At 41.6% G+C, this 12811-nt stretch overlaps 1 protein-coding gene across 1 annotated transcript; it reads left to right on the top strand.

Moving 5' to 3' along the window:
- Positions 1–7803: 7803 nt before the first annotated feature.
- LOC103194211 (olfactory receptor 1D2-like) lies at positions 7804–8799 on the top strand. The gene has a single exon (XM_007937579.2). It carries the CDS (start codon positions 7831–7833, stop codon positions 8797–8799), a length of 969 nt encoding a protein of 322 aa, XP_007935770.1. The 5' UTR covers positions 7804–7830.
- The last annotated feature ends 4012 nt before the right edge of the window (positions 8800–12811 follow it).

Here is a 12811-nt window from a genome sequence, read left to right as displayed (position 1 = left end):
AAAAAAAAATCAAATGTGCACAAACTGTTGAATGTAAATCAAATTTGCTTTGTAAATTTGCACACAATGCACAATATAAATAAATAAATAAACACAATTTTTTAAAAAATGGGGTGAAACTAATTTATGTTATTAGAAGTCTGGGTAGTATTACTCTTGAAGCAGTAGCTGGAAGACAACACAAGGGGACTTTTGGAGGTCTGTTAAAAATGTGTTTTTTGTTTTTAATATGAGTGCTGGTTACACAATTTGTTCAGTTTGTAAAAATTCTTGCCAAAATTTTCAGACTTGTTTTCACTTTGCAAAACATTGTAGGCATCGTTGTTTACATCATTGTTATGAAGTCTGAAGTCCCTGTATATCTTTTATTTGTTGGTTCTTGCTTTGTGGATCTTATTCCCTTGTATGTGGGCATATCTTTGGTTGTGTGCTGGATACTGTATTTGAAAACTTATAAAGATAAATAATTTGAGGTCTACAATAATTTTAAAATAGTGAGGCAGCATTTGACATCCTCTAAGTTCACAAGGGTGAAGAGAGAAAATCACCATCAGCATCAGGACAAGGCTGATTCCTGTGAGGCAGAGGTCAGACATACATCCTCTCTCCAACCTTTTTACCAATTCTGATACCAGCTGTAGCTCCCACAGCATTTTGCACTTCTCTGCTGGGTTCACTAATTCATTGCAATGGCCACACAGAACTCACAGACAATAATCATGATTATGGGGCTTATTAGGGAAGTAATAGGCTATAACTTAGGATCAGGATCAACAGGCTACAATTCAGAATCAGGATCAGGAAACATGTAGGCGGTGTCTCCCTTCTTCAGTGCAGAACAGCTCTCCCTGCTCCTCTCAGCCATGCAGGGCTCCTCTCGTCCACTTGAGGACAGGGCTCCTCTCTTGGCCCTCAGTCTGGCCTCTCCTCTGCTCAGGCAAGTGTTACAAAGCTCTGTTAGCTCTGCTGATAAGTGTCCAGAGGCACCCCACTCTGCCGGCAAGCCTCTGGCCCAAAAGTGTGCAGCTCTCTCACTTCATTCATGTTGGCACACCCACTGTAGCTGCCTTGTTCAGTGCACCAAGGAAGCCCTTTGGAGCTATCTTAGATAGGTCTCCTGGTTCTACTGTTGCTGTTTCTCTGCCACTGGATTCTGCTATGCTTGCTGCCACTTCTTGTAGTCTCTAGTTTTACAGTTCTCCATGTCTCCTGGGTCTCGAAGGTTCTCAGCACAAGGACCCAAGTCCAAAGGACATGCTTCACTTCTAGTTCTTTTTGGTGGTAGTGGTACCCCTTCTGCTCTGGAACTGGCTCTCTTCTTAAGCCCAGAAGGATGGTAAAACTGACCAATCCTCTTGTTAGGGTTCCCTACACCTTATTTGCATGGTCCCACCCTCACATGCATTCTGTACACCTCATTTGCACTAGCAGCAAGCTGTCCAGTCCCTTTGGTGGACCATAATCACCTAATATGCATAGTTCCACCCAATCATTGTGTGGGAATCACAAAGACTATGGCTAGAAGGTCCATATTAACTAATTCACTGCACCACAATATTTCCTACAAATATGGTTTTCAATTGCTTTACTTAATAGTTGGGATCATTAGCAATCTGGGATCATCCTAATCCATATTTAGGGCTTGAGATTTCCTGGATCACTGATGACTCAAAGTCAGGCTGCAGTATGTGTGAAATCTGCTTTACTTCTGGCTTACTTTACTCTTAAGGCACTTTTAAGATTGATGCCCAATATAGAGTTGGTTTATTCCTTGTAAACAAGAATCATTAGGCCTTTACTTGTAGCTATTAACATTGGAACAATTACCTACGCAAGAAGCTGTCTTGGGATTGCGTCCCCAAGGCCTCTCCCAAACTGATAAACAGCCCTGATGGAGTCCCAATTCATCCTCTTCCTTCCTGATCCTGGGATCCAAACATCAGCTCTCCAATCCCCCACCCTCATCAGGGTACCCGCAGCCCTACATTCTGTCTCCTCTTTTGCAGAACAGAAGATTCAACCACCATTCACCTGCTTCCCACTTTCACCCTATTCCAGCCACAAATCCCAAAATCCTATACAGTAAACAATGTCTTAAAAACACCACCACTGCCGTGGAGTCGGATCCCACTCATAGAGATCCCTCCTTGGGTTTCTGAGGTGGTATCACTATGGAAGTAGATTGCCCAATCTTCCTTCCAAGGAGTGGCTGATGGGTTTGAACCGCCAGCCTTCTGGCTAGTAATCAAATGCTGTAGGCACTACACCACCAGAACAATATCTTGGGGTCCTTTATATCCTGGCTGAGTTTTCATCAAATGGAGGAGAATGGAGGTCCAGAACCAGTGAACTCTGAGAACAACTAAGAGAAGTCAGGTGACGTCGGGGGTCTCAGGCTCACTCACTCTTTTTTTTTCTCTCTCATGTCTCCCTTTCTTCTCTTCTCTCTTCATTGCCTCTCTCACAAACATATACACTTTGGATATTCTTTGTACACTCTAACCCCTTAGTGTCTAAAGGAAATGTAACAACCCCTCCCCTTGTTTTTAGCACTCCGCAGTTTTCAAAGTACTCTCACATGCCACGTTGCATGTGATTCCCACAACCTGCAAGAAAGCCTTTCTTGGTGAAATGAGGAGGCTTGGGGGTTGAGTAGCCTACTCAAATTCACACAGCTCGAGAGCAACAGAGGAAGTGCTAACACTCAGTTTTCCAGTGCCAATTCGAGGCCTAGACCACCCCAACCTCCTCTTCCCTCTCTACCTAGTCACACAGCAGAGGGGCAACCATGTAAGTGTCCAAAACCCAGTGACTCTTACAGACTCGGCAGTATTTTAAAGCATAGGATCAGAATTACTTGAGTGCTTGCTAAAAGATGCTGGCTCTCCAGACCAGATCTACTAAACCACTAAAGCTACTAAATCAGCGTCTGTTCTTAACAAGCATCCCAGGTGATTCTGATGCCGACTAGAGTATGGGAGGTACTTACCTTAAGGCCTAGAGAGCAGATGTATTAATTTCTCTGAGTGTCTTCTGGCTTTCCCCAGCACTGTTACCTGCCTCCCACCACCCTCCTATTAGGCAGATGTCCCAGAGGGTCCTGAACTACAGTTACCAGGCTGTGGAAGGAAGTAGTTTCTGATGGGGTCTGAGGAGGCAAAAGACTTATCTTTATGGCAGAAATAGAGGTGGTGGCTAGGTGAACTCAAAGTTAGTTCACTGCAGGAAGCCACAAGGGCACTCTTTTTCATTCTGAGGTCACTTTGTGGTCTTGGAGTGATCTACAAGATTAGCCCATTGGTTCCCTTTTCTCATTGCCATTCTGTTTTTTGAAAGGTCAAGCAGCCTCCCCTTTGATTGCTTCAAGCTTCCAGGTTCCCTCCTTTCTCCCAGTACTAGGCTAATATACAGCAAACCCAAAGCCTGGAACTCCTGCTCAAAGCCTCACTCCATGACCTTGCACAGACCTCTTTGCTTCAAAGTCTCATGTAAGTACTATGAGGATTAAAATGAAATTATTCATGATACAGAACCACAGGAAAATTACATGGGTAATAAACAACAGGGAGGGAGCTCTGGTAGCATAGTCCCTAAGGCACTTGACTGCTAACCAGAAGGCTGGCATTCAAACCCACCAGCCACCCCTAAGAAGGAAGATTGGGCAATCTACTTCCATAGAGATACCACCTCCGAAAGAAGTTGAAAATATAAAAAGTCTCTAGAATGTGTGATAAGGTTTACTTTTGTGTTCATTCAAATACCAAAGGACTATCACATGATTATGTGATAATTTGGAATCTTAGTGTTAAAAGAAAGAGTTCTGGTGGTGTAGTGGTTAAGGTATTTGGCTACAAACCAAAATGTCAGTGGTTTAAACCCACCAGCTGCTCCGTGGAAGAAAGATAAGGTAGTTTGCTTCCATTAAGATTTACAGCCTTAGTGAGTGAAATAAGTGAATCACAGAAGACAAGTATAGTATTAGTTCATTGTTGTGGAGGGTCAAGGAACCCTTGACAATTTATATACCGAGGGAAACTTTCTTTGTTGGTTGCCAGGAGTGAAAGGGGAGGGGAGGGAACACTGCAAAAAAAAAAAAAAAATGCATTGACCCATGTCACTTTAGTTTTGTGTATTTCACTGTACATAAATTACATTTCAGTAAAATGTATTAAAAAAAACTACTTGGAACAGTGTCAGATGCATTATCTGTAGTGCTAGCTATTATTATTGTTGTTGTTGTTGTTCTTGTTGTTAGGGATAACTTAGTCTGGGTGGACAGCACACACTGACAAGGGTAAGACATTGACCAAAAAAAGAAAAGATTTACAGCCTTAGAAACCCAGTGGGGGTTGCTATGAGTTGGAATTGACTCAATGGCAGTGAGTGTTAAAAGAGACTTCAACCATCACTTAAAACTCCAAAAGCAAACTCATCGCTGTCAAGTCAATTCAAGTCATAAATACCGTATAGGACAGAGAAGAACTTCCTCAAAAGATTTCCAAGGCTGTAAATCTTTACAGAACCAGACTGTGTCATCTTTCTCCTGTGGAGAAAATGTTCCTATGGTTCAAACTGCTGACCTTTCAGTTAGCAGCCAAGCCATTAGCCATTGCACCACCAGGGCTCCTAATCATCACCTATTTCTGCTTAATGGGAGCTCTGGTAGCATAGTGTATAAGGCATTTTACCAGTAACCAGAAGGCAAGCTGTTCAAACCCACCAGCCACTCCTCAGAAGGAAGGTTGGGCAATCTATTTCTGTAGTGATACCACCTCGGAAACCCAAGGAGGGGTCACTATGAGTCGGATCCGACTGGACGGCAAGGAGTTTTTTGGTTTTCCACTAAATGCTTGAATGTGCTCTGAAACAACCACTCAGACCATGGTATCATGCAGCTTTTGAATTCTGACTGCCTTCCATGACGGGGAATCCACTTCCTCATCAGCCCTCTTCACTGACACAGCCTTTTAGTTCTTGGAAGCCAGTCTGACTCAACTATCTGTCCCTCTTTTTATTCTAAGGCCCCTGGCCTGGAAAATCCATATCCCTTTGTACAGGTAGCCCATAATGATACATTCACTCACTCTCTCTCTCTCTCCCAAGTAGACAGCACCAAGGAGCCAGCCACAAATGAGTCTCCACCTCGACATCCTGAACCACTCCCTGCAGGCACAGAGTGAGCAGAGCCTACTCCTATGAGTAGATGTGGGAAATATCAACAACCCAGGACAGGGCAAGACTGAGGCCCCTGATCCTTCTCAGTCCGGAGAGCACGGTTTCCTGCTGGAGAGGGATGGAAAAGAGTCAGACGTTGAGGAAATAGTTTAGAGTAGGACTTCCTTCAGGAAGTATAGCACCTCTTATTTATATTCAGATTATGGTTGGAGAAATGCTCCAGTAGAGCACCTCTTATTTATAATCAGATTATGGTTGGAGAAGTGCTTCCAGGTACAGCATTTCTGCTTTCTCCCATCCCCCAGTAGGGTGGACATTATTTCTCTCATTTAACATATGACAGAGGGTTTAAGACACAGTTTGGAGGCAAAAATGGGGGTTTGACTCTTGGCTTCATCATTTACTCATTGAGCTATTTTGGTAACCTCATTAACCTTTTAGGTCTCAGATGCCTCATCAATAAAATGTGATAATATAACTAAACACAGAGCACTTAACACATTGTCTGACCAAGTGCTCAGTAAAGGATAGTGGTTTTCTCAAAAACAGTTGTATGTGTTAAGGTGGGGTTTGGACCATAGGTTCTGACTAAAAAATCTGCCAATATACCACCAAAAAGGAGCTCTGGTGGTGCAGTGGTTAAAGCATTCCGTTGCTAACCAAAAGATTAGCAGTTTGAACCTACCGGCCACTGAGTGGAGAAAGATGAGGCAGTCTGCCTTCCCCAAGATTTACAGCCTTGGAAAATCTATGGGGATCACTATGAGTCTAAATCAACTCAGTAACAGTGGGTTTGGTTTAGGTTTAATGGCTAAAGACGATGAGCACCTTTTCATGAGTTTGTTCCTGAATACCCTCTTTAATGAAGTGTCTGTTCATGTCCTTTGCCCATCTTTTAATTTTTGCATTGTCTTTTTGTTATTACATTATAGAATATTTATCTATTTTTTGGATATTAGGCCCTTATTGGCCATAGAGTTCCTAAAGGTTTTTTTTTTCTCACCTTTTAGGTTATCTTTTTACTTGTTTGAGAAAGTCTTTGAATGACCATAAGTATTTCATTTTCATGAGGTCCCAATTACCAATTTTGTCTTCTGCTCATGATGCACTTGATGATATATTTCATAATCTATTATTTAAAAAAAAAAACTAAGTCCCAGACTTTCACCCCTACATTTTCTTCCAAGAACTTTGTGCTTTTACATGTAGTATTTAGGCCCTTGAATCATTTTGAATTCGTTTTTGTGTATGGTGTGAGGTATGGGTCCTGCTTCACTTTTCTGCATGTAGAAATGCAATTTTCCTGACACCATTTGTTGAAGACATTACTCCTTCTCCATTGAATGGGCTTAATACCAAAAATCAGTTGACCATAGATATATGGACTTATTTCTAGGCTCTCAATTTTATTCCATTGGTTTATGTGTCTATCATTAAACCAGTACCAGGCTATTTTGATTACTGTAGCTGTTTTGAAATTGGGAAATGTGAGGCCTCCTACTTTGTTCTTCTTCTTAAGATTGCTTTGGTGATTCAGGTCTTCTTTCCTTTCCTTATGAATTGAAGATTAGTGTCTCCCTTTTTTAATATTTTAATGCATAGAGTATTTTGTTGCTAATACAGATGGGATTGCTTTCCATTATATTTTAGCCCTATTTTCCTGATTGTTATTTATATATCATAATGGACAATATTTATTGAGTTCTCACTGCACACCAGCACCTTACGTTAAGCATTTTATTACTTGATTTTATTCTCACCCCAACCCATTTTGTACATGAAGAAACTGAGTCTCAAAGAGCTCAGGTAAACTGTCTGAGGATTTGCAGAGAGTAGGTGGCAGAGCTCAGACTTAGATTCAATCACTCTGACAGCACAGGCTTGATCATTGCCTTATATGATTTACTGGGAATGCTTTTAGTTTGGGGTTTATTTATTAGTTATTGGCCACTGATTTCTCTTTTTATTTCTAATAGTGTTAGGGAGCTCTGGTAGCATAGCGGCTAAGGCACTTGACTGCTAACCAGAAGGCTGGCGGTTCAAACCCACCAGCCGCTCCTCGGAAGGAAGGTTGGGCAATCCTACTTCCGTAGTGATACTGCCTCGGAAACCCAAGGAGGGGTCGCTATGAGTCAGGGCTGACTCGATGGCACATAACAACAACAACAACAACAAGTGTTTCATTTGATTGCCTTAGGTTTTCCAGATAGATCACTATATCAGCAAATAATGATAACCGTTCCTTTTCTTTGCGAGTATATTTATTCCCCTGTTTGTCCAACTGTACAATATCCATTTCCTAGAATGCATATACTTACTTTAAATATCATTTCAAAACTTACACAGTACTGTAAATATGTAAGGACAATCTGTAATCTTTAAACACTTCTACAGGTTTAATAAGATGATAGGATTTAAAATAAGATACAGATTTTAATTCTATAATAGTGCATAAGCAAGATTCGAAGTTGCTAGAATGATTAAATTGCATAAAGGATTCCCATGTTATGCTTTTGGGAATGTTATTCCTTTGTTGCTTATTTGAAAAATGATAAAGTCTAATTTAAGATACTTTTAACACTAAGAAAACTTGATTTTGCTTAACTGCATGTCCTTAGTCAATTGAGAGAACTTCCTAAACAGTTGTTGGTGCTAATGTTACAGACCTTTGGAGAAATGGATGGAGACAACCAGACTAGAGGCTCTGAGTTCCTGCTTGTTGGACTCTCAGAGAATCCTGAGCACCAACAAATCTTGTTTTGGATGTTCCTGTCCATGTACCTGGTCACAGTAGTGGGAAATGTGCTCATCATCCTGGCTATCAGCTCTGACCCCCATCTGCACACTCCCATGTACATCTTCCTGGTCAACCTCTCCTTCACCGACCTCTTCTTTGTCACCAACACAATCCCCAAGATGCTGGTGAACCTTCAGTCCCAGAACAAAGCCATCTCCTATGCAGGGTGCCTGACACAGCTGTACTTCCTGATCTCCTTGGTGACACTGGACAACCTCATTCTGGCCACAATGGCCTATGATCGCTATATGGCCATCTGCCGCCCCCTCCACTACACCACAGTCATGAGCCCTGGCCTCTGTGTGTTGCTCCTGACCTTTTGTTGGGTCCTTTCTGTCCTCTATGGCCTCATTCTCACCCTCCTAATGACCAAGGTGACCTTCTGTGGATCCCAGAAGATCCACTACATCTTCTGTGAGATGTATGTCCTGCTGAGGCTCGCATGTTCCAACACCCAGGTCAATCACACAGTGCTGATTGCCACTGGCTGCTTCATCTTCCTCACCCCCTGTGGGTTTATGATTGTGTCCTATGCACGGATTGTCAGAGCCATCCTCCAAATAATCTCAGTTACTGGCAAGTACAAAGCCTTCTCTACCTGTGCTTCCCATCTGGCTGTGGTCTCCCTCTTCTATGGGACTCTTGGTATGGTATACCTGCAGCCCCTCCACACGTACTCCATGAAGGATTCAGTTGCCACAGTGATGTATGCTGTGGTAACACCCATGATGAACCCTTTCATCTATAGCTTGAGGAACAAGGACATGCATGGAGCTCTCAGAAAACTCTTCCAAGGGAAAGCCTTTCAGAGATTCACAAAAGGGTAATTTTTTAAAGATGGAATTTAAAGAGAAACTGGGAACCCTCTACCATATGCAAGACATTGTTGTTGTTATGTGCCATCGAGTCGGACCCGACTCATAGCAATCCCTCCTTGGGTTTCCAAGGCAGTATCACTACAGAAGTAGATTGCCCCATCTTCCTTCCGAGGAGTTGCTGGTGGGTTTGAACCACCAGGCTTCTGGTTTGCAGTCAAGTGCCTTAGGCACTATACTACCAGAGCTCCTACAGGCTCCTTAGTACACCGGAACACATAGATTCAGCTCAGAATGAGCTTATAGATCTGTAGCAAAGAAAAGATATGTATGTGTAACACAATGTCCCCCAAAACTCATCTGTCTTGGCCATAAATAAGGTCACACTTAAAGTAATGCCAGAGTTTTACAGAATCAAATCCTTCAACTCACCTGTCCACAGGAGCACAGTGCCACCATCTCATCCCTATCAGAATATACATGGTCATGGACTATGAAGGAAGGGAGTCACTTATGTTCTCAACCACATAGCCACTGATGTTCCTGAGCTCTGACCTTCTCTAAGAAGCTTGCTGCCTGAAAGCTATTTGGAGATGGTGCCAAGGTGAGAGTGCCCCTTTCCTGATGCTCTGCTGGACAGAGCTCCCACTTCTTCATTGCTGACACACTTGTGTTCCAGACAGAAATAGCAAGAAGATTCCTCCTTTTTGTTCTGGGTTGATTTTATCTCTCAGGCCCCAAATCATTGTTGCCTTTCTTGCCTTTATCCTACATTTTTTCTCTCCAAAGGAAACTGGGCCTGGTTGAGTGGCTGGGCAGCTGGATGTAGTATTCGCCATGATGAGACTGGTAATCGATTCCATGGTGAAATCTACTATGAGCAACTGAGTAACTGTCTTAGAGATGTGGTCCGCTTCCCATATATAAGGAGAAGCCTTGGGTCTCTAGCTTATGGCACGCTTGAACCCTGCATCTAGCTGTGTCGTTGTTCAGCAGCCTGCCATGCTCTGCCGATCTTGGGACTTAAAATGGACTTGAATTAATGGCCTGCTATGTGGTTTGGTAACATCGGGACTGTGCCATTTTATTTGCCGACCTTGGGCTTGTTAGCCTCAGCAGCCAGTATCTGTCTGAGTAGAGAGATGCCCCTAGCTTCAGTGGGCCGGAGCAAGAGGCAGAGCTGAAGCCCAAGGTCCATGGGCTTTCACACAGCCCTTACAGCCTGCCACTTTGAACTCAGAATGAGTGCCTCCAAACTGTAAGAGAATAAACTCCTGTTTGTTCAGCCATCCCATTTGTGGTATATTCCTGTCAGAGTGGCAGTAGGCAACCAGAACACCCATCATATGCTTTATTTCTGTGGTTCCTTGCCTCTCATCATTTCTTCATGCAACAATGCCATATTTCACTCAAAACAAAACTCTTGAGCTTATCAAGGCACACTCATGAACAGGAGTGGTGTTGGAGGCAGTAGATGGGGAGGAGGGAAACGTGAGATCCCATGTCTACTGAGGTTCAACCAGCCTTGTGAAGATGAATGGATAGAAGAAAGTGGTGCATAGTAACTGATGACATTAGTCTCTGGGGCTGTGGGAGTTTGAAGGAGGAGCAATAATGTTTAGATGAATCAACAGAAAGAATACTTGACATAGACTTTGGAGGACAAGTAAAGTTGAAGTGATTTGATGTTCATTCATTCACTCATTAATTTATTTACTTGATAACAAAGGAATGCCTGTTAGGGTCCTCAAACTAGGTTACAAACATGAATAAGGAGCTCACAGTTTACTGGGGGAAGTAGACAATGATTAACTCATCAGGTAAAGGCAATGTTTAACAGGTTGATTTTAAAAATATATAAAGGTATATGTGTTTTGGGGGGAGTTTTTTTGTTGTTTTGTTTTGTTTTGTTTTGTTTCTCTACCTATCTATCCCTCCTCTTCCTCCCACCCTGATAACCAACAAAGAAATTTTCCTTCCATGTATAAACCTTTCCTTGACTTTTTACAATAACAGACTAAAACAATATTTGTCCTTTTGTAACTGACTTATTTCACTCAACATAATGTCCTCCAAGTTCATCCATGTTATGCAGTGTTTTGCCAATTCTATATTATTCTTTAGGGTTGCATAGTATTCCATTGTGTGTATGTACCATAGTTTGGTTATCCATTCTTCTGTTGATGGGCACATAGGTTGTTTCCATCTTTTGGCTATTGTGAATAGTGCTGCGTTGAACATGGGTGTGCATACATCTGATCTTATCCTGGTTCTCACTTCTTTAGGATATATACCTAGTAATGGAATGGCTGGATCACATGGTATTTCTAATTCCAACTTTTTAAGGAATTGCCATACTGCTTTCCACAGTGGTTGTACCATTTTACAGTCCTACCAGCAGTGCATGAGAGTCCCAATCTCTCCACATCCTAGGCAGCATTTGTTATTTTCTATCTTGTTGAACTTTGCTACTAGTGCTGGGGCAAGACGGTGTCTCACTGTAGTTTTAATTTGCATCTCTCTAATGCTAATGATCGTGAGCATTGCTTCATTTGTTTGTTGGCTGCCTGAATATCCTCTTTGGTGAAGTGTCTATTCATGTCTTCTGCCCATTTTTTAAATTTTTTAATTGGACTATTTGTCTTTTTGCTGTTGTGGTGTTGGAGTTTTCTATAAATTCTAGAGATAAGTCCCTTGTCAGATGGGTCATTGCCAAATATTTTTTCCCAATCTGTAGGTTCTCCTTTTACTCTTTTGGAGAAGTCTTCGAAAGCACATAAAAATTTAGTATTTAGATGGTCCCATTCATCTATTTATCTTTTGTTGTTTGTGCATTTTGGATTATGCTTGATAGTCTATTTATCCCATATATTAGGGCCCCTAAATTTGCCCCTAGTTTTTCCTTGAGGAACTTTATAGTTTTAGGTTTCACACTTAAGTCTTTGATCCATCTGGAGTTAGTTTTTGTGTATAGTGTGAGATATAGATCTTGTTTCATTTTACTGTAAATAGATATCCTGTTTTGCCAGCACCATTTGTTAAACAAGACCCTCTCTTCCCCATTTAAGAGATTTTGGCCCTTTGTCAAAGATCAGCTGATCATAGGTTGGTGGATCTATTTCTGGGTTCTCAATTCTATTCCATTGGTCTATGTGTCTGTTATTGTACCAATACCAGCAGTTTTGAGTACTGTGGCTATACAGTAAGTGTTAAAATCCGGGAGTGTGAGACCTCCTACTTTGTTCTTCATCAATAGTGCTTTGCTTATCCAAGGTCTCTTTCCTTTCCGTATAAAGTTAGTGATTGGTTTTTCCATATCCTTAAAGAATGCTGATGGGATCTGGATTGCTATTGCATTGAATGTATAGATTGCTTTGGGTAGAACTGACATTTTCACAATGTTCAATCTTCCTATCCACAAGCATGGTATGTTCTTCCTATTTATGTAGCTCTCTTATGGTTTCTTGAAGTAGTATTTTGTAGTTTTCTTTGTACAGGTCTTTTGTGTCCCTGGTAAGATTTTTCCCAAGTAATTTATTTTTTGGATAGCTATTGTAAATGGTATTGATTTCCTTATTTCCTTTTCAGCAATCTCTTTGCTGGCGTAAAAGGAATTCAACTGATTTTTGGATGTTGATCTTGTATCCTGCCACTCTGCTAAATCTCTCAATTAATAGATTTTTGACTGAGTCTCTTGGTGTTTTTAGGTATAGGATCATATCGTCAGCAAATACTGATAATATGACTTCTTCCTTACCAATTTGGATGCTTTTGATTTCCCTTTCTTGCCTTATTGCCCTTCCAATACAATGTTGAATAGAAGTGGTGATAGAGGGTATCCTTGTCTGGTTCCTGTTCGCAAGGGAGATGGTTTCAGTCTCTCTCCATTGAGAAAAATGTTGGCTGTTGGTTTTGCATAGATGCCCTTTATTAATGTTGAGGAATGTCCCTTTTATTCCTATTTTGCTGAGAGTTTTTGTCAGAAATGGGTGTTGGGTTTTATCAAATGCCTTTTCTGCATCAA

This window comes from Orycteropus afer, unplaced genomic scaffold (assembly GCF_000298275.1).
Source record: "Orycteropus afer afer isolate SDZICR_OR568_19922 unplaced genomic scaffold, OryAfe1.0 scaffold00042, whole genome shotgun sequence".
In the NCBI taxonomy this organism is placed as follows: Eukaryota; Metazoa; Chordata; class Mammalia; order Tubulidentata; family Orycteropodidae; genus Orycteropus; species Orycteropus afer.
The sequence above is the reverse complement of the archived record's forward strand: the minus strand, read 5'-3'. Positions and strand labels throughout refer to the sequence as shown.

Excerpts from the sequence above, each read along its gene's own strand:
- LOC103194211 (XM_007937579.2), top strand. The coding sequence starts at position 7,831 with ATGTTACAGACCTTTGGAGAAATGGATGGAGACAACCAGACTAGAGGC.